The sequence below is a fragment of the Gorilla gorilla genome, chromosome 7 (assembly GCF_029281585.2).
Source record: "Gorilla gorilla gorilla isolate KB3781 chromosome 7, NHGRI_mGorGor1-v2.1_pri, whole genome shotgun sequence".
Classification (NCBI taxonomy): Eukaryota; Metazoa; Chordata; class Mammalia; order Primates; family Hominidae; genus Gorilla; species Gorilla gorilla.
Genome location: NC_073231.2, coordinates 52889385 through 52901803, shown reverse-complemented (window position 1 = coordinate 52901803; position 12419 = coordinate 52889385). Strand labels below are relative to the sequence as shown.

General features: G+C 36.9%; 1 protein-coding gene across 1 annotated transcript in view; it reads right to left on the bottom strand.

Annotated features, from left to right (window-relative positions):
• CPA6 (carboxypeptidase A6) overlaps window positions 1–12419 on the bottom strand; it is a 320694-nt gene that overhangs the window by 58839 nt on the left and 249436 nt on the right. Inside the window, exon 7 of the mRNA XM_004047127.5 lies at window positions 794–904. Within this exon, the coding sequence (XP_004047175.2) occupies window positions 794–904 (111 nt within the window). The remainder of the gene's footprint in view (window positions 1–793; window positions 905–12419) is intronic.

Below are 12419 nucleotides of genomic sequence, written 5' to 3'. Positions count from 1 at the left end.
CTTAAAAGGTTATTCGCAAGCATTTTAATAGCTCAATGAATGAACGAGTCATACCACTGAGGGGAGAGTTCTCCTGTGAATAGACAAGCCCAGGGAGTGAAAAAGAGCACTGGATTAGTAGTGGAGACCCAGGTTCATGCTCCAATTTCTGCTACAAACTTCCTGTATTTTGCCTTCTCTCTCTTTTTTTTTTTTTTTTTTTGAGACGGAGTCTCGCTCTATCGCCCTGGCTGGAGTGCAGTGGCACGATCTCGGCCCACTGCAAGTTCCGCCTCCCGGGTTCACGCCATTCTCCTGCCTCAACCTCCCGAGTAGCTGGGACTACAGGCGCCCGCCACCGCGCCCGGCTAATTTTTTTTTGTATTTTTAGTAGAGACGGGGTTTCACGGTGTTAGCCAGGATGGTCTCGATCTCCTGACCTTGTAATCTGCCCGTCTCGGCTTCCCAAAGTGCTGGGATTACAGGCGTGAGCCACCGCGCCCGGCCTTTTTGCCTTCTCTTGGCCCCATTTCTTTATAGGCAAAATTGAATGGGCTGGACTAGACTAGTGATTTTTCACAATTTATTTGGAAGAAGGAATCTTTATTTATGTGAAATCTCTACAAAATCTAGATGTGAAAATGAAATCTAATTGTTGGTGCTCTGATTGGGGAAAGAGTGAAGGCCTCTTTTGCATCTCTGGAATCACTCAGCTGACTGCCTGTCCAGCTTCCTTCCTGTCCTGGAAGTTTGTGACTCTGTTTTCTATGATTTATTTAGTCCTCTTTTCAACTGGCTAGGCAAAGTGACTTACATTGGTCCAACTAAAATGGTATCCATCGACGTTAAACACAGGCATGATATAGAAATATAGATGATTCAACATTTTTCTCATGGTTGGGTCACTCTTATATGTTAGAAGAGCCTAAAAGACAAAGGTGAGATTTTTCTTTTAAATTGGTCCCCAAAAGAGGAAAAAAGAGTGAGATATCCTTTCTATCCATGAGAAATACCAAATACTGTGGTTTAAAAAGTCATAAACTAACATGAAGTTTACTCTTCGACATTGTAAATTCTCTGTTAAGACTTCTGTCTGAATTAAACTCTTTATTATCAATAATCTTTTAGCAGAGCTGTTAAAAGAGATCAATTGGGCAGCCTCTTAATCGTAATTAAGATCTGGCTACAGTTTTAGGCTGATTAAGGAAGCAACAACATAGATAGGATTTGTATAACCACCTGTTTTTAGTTCCATTCAATTGTGGACAAAATAACTGCCTAAATCTATTTGATAGCTTTACACGATAGATCATAGCACAGACCAGCTGCATGTCACTTAATTGTCTAATTAGTAGCAGCCTCAAACCTTGGAACCTACTGCATTGAGACTCTATTCTTTTCTCCTTACTTTTCTATAAAAAGTTTATGATATTATGATATTATGAACAAAAACTCCCTTTTTATTACTCCCTGATCCCATTTTCTTTCCCTCCACCAAGGTAATCCCTATCCTAAGTTTGACATTATCCTTTCCATGCATGATTGTATGTATTGCTACATATATATGTAGCATGAGAACAATGTATGATATTGTGTGTATGCGTTAACATTATATGTAAGTGAGATATGTTAATTTGTGATCTGCTTTCTTCCCAATATATTTTTGATGTTTATTAAGTTGAGGATTTATTCATTTTAACTGCTAAATGGTATTCCATTATAGGTAAATACACAAGTTATTTTGTTGATGGACAGTTAGATCGAGTTTGGTATTTCACTGTTACAATATTGCAATAAATTTGCTTGCACATTTCTCCTAGACATATGAGAATTTGTTTATAACATATAGCCAGGAATGGATTTGTTGGGTCATGGATTTTCATGTTTTTAATTATGCTAAATGTTGCCATATTTTATTAAATCAGTAAACACTCCTATCTGCAGTGAGTGCACAGGCTACCTATGCCAAAGAACAAGTTTCCATTTGTGGATGGAATTGCATTAATGCACTCTGGTCTATAACAATTCACCAAACTCACACCATGGTTTATATAGAATCTGATGAGTCTGGTAGGATGTGTCTCCCCATGTTTTTTGAGCTTAAAATTATCTTGACTATTTTTGACCCTTCCCTGTTCACATAAATTTTGAAATCAAGGTTGAACACATTAAGGAGGTTCTGTTTTATACTTAGGTTGTTTTTGTCACTAATGTTTGTTGAATTTTAGCAAATGATTTTTCTTCCTGTATTGTCATAATCATTTGGTGGTTGTGATGTGTCAAATAATTTTCTGTTGTTAAACCATCCTTGTATTCCTGGGATAAGCCCATTTGGTTATGATGTGTATTTTTAATATGTTGGTTGGATTCAGGTTGCTAATGCAGTCATACACTATATAACTATGTTTTGGTCAACAATGGATTGCATATGCCACTGTGGTTCCACAAGATTATAATGGAACATGTAGAGAAATCTGCTATGTGACACTTGATATTTGCATTGCAGATCAATAGGGAAAATGGCTGAAATTCAGCAGTGATGCTGGGGCATTTAGTTTTCCACATGAAAAAATATACATAAATAAAATACCATCTAGGTCTGCCTAAATACACTCTATGATGTTCACACAATGATGAAATCGCTTAATGACACATTTCCCAGAACACAGCCTCGTTGTCAAGCAATGCATGACTGTATTAATATCCACATTTCCACATGAGCTAAGTGTATGATTTTCTTTCGTATTTTGTCCTTGTCTGGTTTTGCTACAAGGGTTGTATTACCCTATTGTGATTTGGGGGTATCTAAAAATTATATTTGTAGAATATTTTTTAATATATTTGAATTATTAGTTCCCTGAATGGTAGAACTCAGCTCTGAGATCATTTAGGCCTAGAGCAGAAGTTAATGAAATATAAAACAAAGATACACTAAGAAAGATATATCCTTGTTTTCTATTTTATTGACTTCTGCTCTTTAATATTTTGTTGTTGTTGACTTCACAATTTTTTTTTTTTTGGAGACATCTTGCTTTGTCACCCAGGCTGGAGTGCAGTGGTGCAATCATAGCTCCCTGCAGCCTCAAACTGCTGGGCTCAAGTGATCCTCCTGCCTCAGCCTCCCAAGTAGCTGGGACTTCAGGCAGGAGCCACTTGGCTAAATATTTAAATTTTTTTTCTGAATATATATATATATTTTTAATTATACTTTAAATTCTAGGGTACATGTGCACAACGTGCAGGTTTGTTACATAGGTATACATGTGCCATGTTGGTTTGCTGCACCCATTAACTCGTCATTTAAATTAGGTGTTTCTCCTAATGTTATCCCTTCCCCTGACCCCCACCTCAAGAAAGGTCCCAGTGTGTGATGTTCCCCACCCTGTGTCCAAGTGCTCTCATTGTTCAATTCCCACCTATGAGTGAGAACATGTGGTGTTTGGCTTTCTGCCCTTGTGATAGTTTTCTCAGAATGATGGTTTCCAGCTTCATCCATGTCCCTGCAAAGGACATGAACTCATCCTTTTTTATGGCTGCATAGTATTCCATGGCGCATATGTGCCATGTTTTCTTAATCCAGTCTATCATTGATGGACATTTGGGTTGGTTCCAAGTCTTTGCTATTGTGAATAGTGCCACAATAAACATAATGTGTGCATGTGTCTTTATAGTAGCATGATTTATAATCCTTTGGGTATATACCCAGTAATGGGATCACTGGGTCAAATGGTATTTCTAGTTCTAGATCCTTGAGGAATCGCCACATTGTCTTCCACAATGGTTGAACTAGTTTACACTCCTACCAACAGTGTAAATAAAAGTGTTCCTATTTCTCCACATCCTCTCCAGCATCTGTTGTTTCCTGACTTTTTAATGATCGCCATTGTAACTGGTGTGAGATGATATCTCACTGTGGTTTTGATTTGCGTTTCTCTGATGACCAGTGATGATGAGCATTTTTTCATGTGTCTTTTGGCTGCATAAATATCTTCTTTTGAGAAGTGTCTGTTCATATCCTTCGCCCACTTGTTGATGGGATTGTTTTTTTCTTGTAAATCTGTTTAAGTTCTTTGTAGATTGGCAATTAGCCCTTTGTCAGATGGGTAGATTGCAAAATTTTTCTCCCATTCTGTAGGTTGCCTGTTCACTCTGATGGTAGTTTCTTTTGCCGTGCAGAAGCCCTTTAGTTTAATTAGATCCCATTTGTCTATTTTGGCTTTTGTTGCCTTTGCTTTTGGTGTTTTAGTCATGAAGTCCTTGCCCATGCCTATGTCCTGAATGGTATTGCCTAGGTTTTCTTCTAGGGTTTTTATGGTTTTAGGTTTAACATTTAAGTCTTTAATCCATCTTGAATTAATTTTTGTATAAGGTGTAAGGAGGGGATCCAGTTTCAGCTTTCTACATATGGCTAGCCAGTTTTCCCAGCACCATTTATTAAACAGGGAATCCTTTCCCCATTGCTTGTTTTTGTCAGGTTTGTCAAAGATCAGATGGTTGTAGATGTGTGGTGTTATTTCTGAGGCCTCTGTTCTGTTCCATTGGTCTCTATCTCTGTTTTGGTACCAGTCCCATGCTGTTGTGGTTACTGTAGCCTTGTAGTACAGTTCGAAGTCAGGTAGCATGATGCCTCCAGCTTTGTTCTTTTGGCTTAGGATTGTCTTGGCAATGGGCTCTTTTTTGGTTCCATATGAACTTCAAAGTAGTTTTTTCCAATTCTGTGAAGAAAGTCATTGGTAGCTTGATGGGGAGGGCATTGAATCTATAAATTACTTTGGGCAGTATGGCCATTTTCATGATATTGATTCTTCCTATCCATGAGCATGGAATGTTCTTCCATTTGTTTGTGTCCTCCTTTATTTCATTGAGCGGTGGTTTGTAGTTCTCCTTGAAGAGGTCCTTCACATCCCTTGTGAGTTTTATTCCTAGGTATTTTATTCTCTTTGTAGCAATTGTGAATGGGAGTTCACTCATGATTTGGCTCTCTGTTTGTCTGTTATTGGTGTATAGGAATGCTTGTGATTTTTTCACATTGATTTTGTATCCTGAGACTTCGCAGAAATTGCTTATCAGCTTAAGGAGATTTTGGGCTGAGACGATGGGGTTTTCTAAATATACAATCATGTCATCTGCAAATAGGGACAATTTGACTTCCTCATTTCCTAATTGAATACCATTTATTTCTTTCTCTTGCATGATTGCCCTGGCCAGAACTTCCAACACTATGTTGAATAGGAGTGTTTTTTTTCTTTTTTTCTTTTTTTTGTAGAGACAGGGTCTCCCTGTGTTGCCCAGGCTGGTCTCAGACTCCTGGGCTCAAGCAATCCTCCTTCTTAGCTTCCTAAAATGCTGGGATTACAGGCATGAGCTACCAGATCTGACCTGTCATTTACATTTCTCTTCCTTTTCTAATTTCTTGTGAGTGGAAAGATTGGCTCACTAACTTGGAGACTTTATTCGTTTCTCATATATTGATTTAAAATTATAAATTTCCCTTTAATACTACCTTAGTTGCATTCTATATGTCTATCAAGATGAAATCACCTATGATACATAGTAGTTTTGTTACCATTCAGTTCTAAATACTGAATTTCCTTGATTTAAATTTTACTTATAAATGTTTTTTTCTAAATATGTGTTAATCATTTTTTAAAAATAAATGATTTCTGACACTGTATTACAGTTAGAGAATGTGATATTTTTAACAGATTATTTGGTATTTGTTGATACTTGCTTTGTGGACTAGAATATAATCAATTGTTGTGAATGTTCCAATTGTGCTTGAAAAAAATATACATTCTCTAATTATTGGGTAAATATACTATATGTGTTCATTGGATTATGTTATTATTGTTTGTATTACCTATATTCTTACTAAAAATTTGTCTGCTATTTTAACCACTGAGAATTGTGTTAAAACCTCATATTGTTATTTTGGCCTTATTGGTTTCTCTTACATGCTGTCAATTTTTGTTTTATATATTTTGAGGCCATTAACATCATTTAAAATTTTTTTATTTATAAATAATATATTAATCAAAGAAGCTGTTCTCTAGTATTCTATTCTGGAAACAGTTTAATTTCCAAGACTTGTCAGAACGTGTTCTTCCTCCGACAAACAAGCAGGGTGTCATTGTATTGCATATGCTATATTTGTGATTTTTGTAACTTTCTAAGAATTTCAGCTATTCTCCATCTGGTCACACAAAGCAAGAATCATCACGACGTGATGACTGTTAAATACTGAACAGGACATTTAGGAGAATTCCTTGCTTGAGTGCCTTAAATAATAGGACACAGATCATTTGTCTTTTATGGTTTAGATAGGGGTTTCTAAAAGAAACGTAACCATGTGTCTTTCTATTTCCTGTTATTCTAACATATGATAACCATGAAGAACACAGGGGTGTGTTTTTCTTCTAATGTGTAGAACTATTTTTAGCAATCGATACATATCCTCCACACACATTGAAAAGGAGATGCCCAATAATCAAGTTGCATCTGGACCTACAAAGTTTAATTTCTTTATTACTATTGTTGCTTATGAGGAAGACTTAAGCAGTCGGGATCTGAAAGCCAGTTGCAAAACAATGCACCACACGCCTCAGTGTGGCGGTCCCTAGGTACTGCATCACCTCACTTAAATTTATTTTAAAGAGGCTTCACCAAAGCAATTTTTTCAATTAAAAGATATTAAGGAAAGTTTTTAGTATTATCTTCTGCCAGGCAAATGATAAGTTTGGAACTGATTGGGGCATTTCTGAAGTTAATTAAGAAAGACATAGAATGAATCTATTTGGTATTCACCATCTGCCAAGACTATTTTGGCCTCTACATACTTATGTACATGTTATAGATCAGAATTCACCAAATAAACTTTGGTTAAAATCAAAGACAAATTTTGCCATGACTAATGCCTTTGTGTGGCATGACAAAGTGAGGTAAAGGGTTTCCCTCCTTTTCAATGCTTTCGGATTTACTTGGTTGGATGTTGCTTTCTTAGAGTTCACGACAGCATGGAATATGGAGATCACTTTTTTGAGGATTGGTGTTAATGGCTTTTAAAAAGGTAGCTTTAAAACTTTCTTCTATTTTTACTTTAGAATCACTGCAGAGGACCTAAAAATAACCACACATCCAATGCAGGACACACTGGCAGAACGAAGCCTGTTACAGCTAAGGCCAAAGAAAGGGGCACAGTCACCATCAAGCTGAAGACCAGCCTCAACTGGACTGGACAGGAGTATCACTTAGGACAGGTAAACACTGCGGCACCAAAATGGGTGCATCTCAACACAAAGGAGGTATTTTAAATTCAATACCAGAAGAATCAATTGGAGTCGGGGAGAGTTTACAGGGAAGTTTTTGTTTTGTTTTTTTTTTTTTCAAAGGGGAGCTTAATCTATAAAGATAGCTGACATCACACTACAAGATGCTCATTAAATACAAAATGGTCAATCAAATAACAGTTTGAAAGTAACGAGAAGAAAAGGCTTCATAAATGAAGGGTGAAAAACTGAAAATGATCTCCTCATCTTGTATATTCTAGTTATTTTTATACTTAGTTATACTTAGAACCACCCAGAGTGACTAATCTAACAGGGCAGGTGAAGACTAGAAAATGTTGTCAATTAATCTACATTTTCTAATAAGAGACATAAATATTTGAAATGTTTTGTGTCACCAGGAAGAATATACTACTAGATACATGTGTATTCTTTTTCCTAAGTAATGCCACTTCACACTTCACACAGAGATAGCCTAACAACAGTGATTCATTGGTTGTATTTGCTCATGAGAAGAAGCCAGGACAACTTTGGTATTGTGAAGATCTAATCTGTAAGGATATTTTACCCAACAAAAAAGAAAGTACAGATGTCTTCACTTTGCATGGCTCTTATATACACAAATTTGTTACTGCACTTTAGTTAAATAACACCAGTCCTCCCACAGAAGTGTGAATTTTGGTTACCACTGCTACAAATCACTATATAAATAAAAATGAGCATCAAGATCTGTGATCGATTCTACTATTTCTTTGAAAGTCTGTCAGTGGTTGATTGGTCACTACTGCGCATGTCATAATCAGTTTACACACAGACAGCAAAGTGTGTAGTTGTGTTGTGTCCTTGTTTCCCGGTGATAAATCTACAAGGTAATTTACAATAATGGATGGTGGAAAGAGGAAATTGTCCAACTAAGGTGAAAGTGTGGCAAAGAAATGAAAAGTCCTAATGCTGGAGGTGAGATCTGAACCAAATATAAATGGAGCTTAGAACAAATAGCTGACTAGGAATGTTGACACTGCACCATTCAGCTCTAAATATGCAGCCACAGGAATACAGTGAGGACCAACTTACCAATACAGATGAGGCAAGTGGTTGGGATGAAAAGGATGATGATATTCCAGAAGAAGTGACCTGGCAACACTTCACATTAAAGTAAGATATTTAGTGACATTGAAAGTACAAAGGAAAAAAAAATATTGGAAGCTGATTCAGTGAAGAGAGGAGTATGACAATCTGCCAAGGCAAATTTTTTATGAAAGATGCTTATTTCATATTGTAAGCTATACAGAGAGAAGACAATGAGCACAATCCAAACTACCCTTTATAAGGTTTTTTTTAACAAAGAAATAAGACATTTTAATTCACAGTATTTCTCATGATTTAAAATGTAGCATACTAAATATTAGTTTTACTACTTAAAATCATTTCCCAATACATGTATAACAAAGTAAGAGAGTTTTTAATATTTTGACAAAAGCTCTTAGGATCATGGAACAAACAATTTCTCTCATTGATTGTGAAGATTGCTCTGTCCTGCTTCAGCTTGCGTCGCCACTTTTATAGTCTGGTGCTACTGGTGGAAAGCAAGCATTGTCTGTCCACACAATGGCCAGAACACTCACTATTATTAGGTAGCGGAGTACAACTAATGCAATGGATTTCAGTTTAGTCAAACTGAAACTAAACAAATATTGAATCAAAACTCTGAACATAGGTTCAAGGCATTATAAATTGGATAGAAGGGAGAAAGAGATAGGTTGGAGGATGTGAAGAATGAAGGAGATTGGGGAGAGTGAGCATGGGAGAACACAGGGAACTAACGGTACTGAAGGCCAGGAAAAAGCAAACCAAAATATCAGAATTACTCAGAAAGGCAGTGAACCAAAGTCAGACAATTTAAAAAGTGAAGATCATTTTCATATGATGAGCTGTTTTCCATTAGGTAATTAAGAACAAAGACGTGTTTGCTTACTCAGCTGAACTCATTAGATACTTGATCTGGGCTTAGCAGCTGTCTCAATTATTTATTCCCTGTTTTTTGGCACATACATGCAATTTAAGTTCTCTTCTTAAAAATGTTTATTTTTAGTGATCTATTTCTTAACCAAGACCTTGGTGTTTCATGCCAATATCTGAGGGCTTATATTTTACCTTTAATGAGCAGCAAGAGATAACGAGACTGAAAGAAATGATTATCCAAAAGGACTATTCCCTGGAGAGCTTTTGGATCCTGGGAGAAGAGCCTTCCCCTTCTGGAAAGACTTCCCAGTTGGAGGACTTCTCCTACAACCACAGCTCTAAGTCATTCTTAGAGCTCTGTCCTAAACAGACAACCCACCGTAGCCCTCACATATTACTACTTGCTCTGCCTGGAAAATAACCTGCTTCCCTGAAAGTCTCCTATTCTTATTTTTATTTGAATCATCTGCATAGTACATCTGAATCTCATGCCAGATGTTGGCACTAGGATTAGCCATCACTGCAGTGCTGAGTGTAGATGGGTGGGAATGTGCAATGGAGATGGTTTTCCAATAATCAAACTGGGCCTGGAAGGGTGAGGTTTCACATTACATAGACAGCAGACGAACATTGTGGCTCACTTGGAGAACTAAGGATGTTTTATTGCTTTTCTTTTCTTTCTTTCTTTTTTTTTGTACTGCTGCCTTTCTGTAACAGGATCAAATTAGATCCACCTGTATATTACACATCTTCAATGTCTAGGAGAACTTTCCATTTCAGGCCATTTTAGTCCCAGACATTTTTTTCACAAGCCCTTGCTTTATCTTTGGTCTGCCACTGAATTAAATAGAATTCAACTGCTGATTCTAAAAACCTGTAGAAATATATGACTCAAGTGTAACTGAGTTTAGTTTTAAAAACATAGTCATTTTTGACATGTTTTATGTAGAAAATTTTGGGAAATTCAGAAAAGCATAAAGAAGAAAACAAAAATTACCCATGATCCTATCCTCTTTTAACATTTGGCATTTTTTCAGGTATATATCTATATAACTCTCAGACACAGATTTTGCAAAATTGAATTATATTGTCCATGCTGGTTTTTTTTTTAAACATAGCAACATGTCATGAAGGGTTTTCTTCATCATTAAATACTATACTAAAATATTTTTATGTAGTCAGGGCTATCAGTCATTCCTTTACGCCTCTTTCTTTGCTTTTATGCTTGGAAATGTCTTCTTTACTTGGAAATCAAACAAATATTTCCCTGAGTTACTTTCTTAATATTATACAAATAATGACTCTGGTCAAATTCATCCCAGCGATGTAGAATTATTTGAGGAAAAAAACTGGAGTGCTATGCATAACTCTGGGCCAGCAAGCACCAGCCATAGCTTGAGATACTCAATCTGGGAGGTCAACAATCTCAAACTAGCAAAAGCGAACAAAGCCCAAATTGCCTCATTCAGTTGGAGGTTATTCTGAAAAATGGAGCAAATGCTATTCCATCTGCACTGGCAACAAAGAATTAAAGTGGCCTTTCCACAATTAAAAAAACAAAAAGATGTAAAAATGAGCTGCCTCTGAAAATTACTAGGCAATCCTAAATATAGATATTACTTGCCCTAAATCTGTACCAGGACCTCAATGGTGTACTTCTACTATCTTCCATCCCTTTGCTTGTCTCTTCTTATCAACTTATGTAATACAGACAAGAAAAGTACTTACACACAACTTTGTTACAGCAGACAAAATCACTGGAATTTATTCTTGGTTGTCTGCTGCCCAAATTAGGCCTGTGAATCAGATATTCATTCATTTTGGCAGCTTGCTTGATCTTTCCCTCTTATCAAACAGCATTCATTCTTTTGGTCCATGAGAATCCATGAGTTGGATAACAGCAGAGTTTTTGATTTTCCCTCCCCATTATCCAGTATCCACAGTGTCTTAACAGGGCCTGGCCTGGTGCATAGTAGTAAACACTTGATAATTAACTTGCTGAATAAATTAATCATTTCACCAGCTTAGTGTAGTGTTGTGTTGGGTACTTCCCTTCAGACTAATGGTCCTGCCAATGCTTCAGCTGATGCTCCCCCAACTTCAATGACACCACGAATCTCTTGGGCATCTTATCTTTGATCCATCCTTCTCTTCCATTCCCATATCAAGCCAATCATCAATTCCTAAAGACTTTTTTTATCATTGCCTTCTTTTGTGTCTGTCTCTTCTCCCAAGTAGAACTGCAAATGCATTGAGGAAAGGGTTAATGTTTTGTGCACTGTAGGACAGTACTTGTGCCATTACAGGACTTAGCATGCTGCCTTCGTATAAAAAGAAGTGCTCAATAAGCATTTGATAGTATGAATGAATATCTGCTTTGAACTTTTTTATATGGTTTTTTCACTTTCCATTCCTACATCCACTCTTCCTGTCTATGTGTAGATTCCTGCCCTATAAATTTCTAGTTAGTAGCCCTCACTCTGGGTTCTTTCTCCTTCCTTTCATCCATATATCATTGCCTTTCATCTTTAAGCTCTCTGACAATGGGACGTGTTTTTTGCTCCTTATCAGTGTTTTCTTTTTCTTTTTCTTTTTTTGAGACAAGGTCTCACTCTGTCACCCAGGCTGGAGTGCAGAGGTGTGATCACAGCTCATTGCAGCCTTGACCTCCTGGGCTCAAGTGATCCTTCCACCTTGGCCTCCCAAAATGCTGGAATTATAGGTGTCAGCCACTGCACCTGGCAAGTGTCTTCTCATTTTGCTTCATTGGACCAAACTCTGCCTGGCTTCCAAGGCTTACTATAATTTTTCAAGCAGCATTATATGGCATTAGAGTTTACTCACATAGACTGTACGTTGCTGCCTCACTAAATCTACAACACCCACATATCATGTTCATTCTCAACATTAATCTTTTCTCTTTCTTGGAATACTTTCATTTCCCTGATCAAATTCCAACTTCTCAGTCAAGGCTTGAGAATCATTTTCTCCACAAAGCTTCCCCAAACCTTGTCTTTCTAAAGTCTTAATGGATTTTTCTAATTCCTTAATTCCTTCAGGCACTATAATCAGTACACTTAGGCCTCCAAAGACACACTATTTTATGTTGTTTCCTGCACATAAATATTCCTCTTCAAATAGAATGCAGACCCCTTGAGTGCAGGTACCATGATTTACACTTCTGTTGATGCCCAT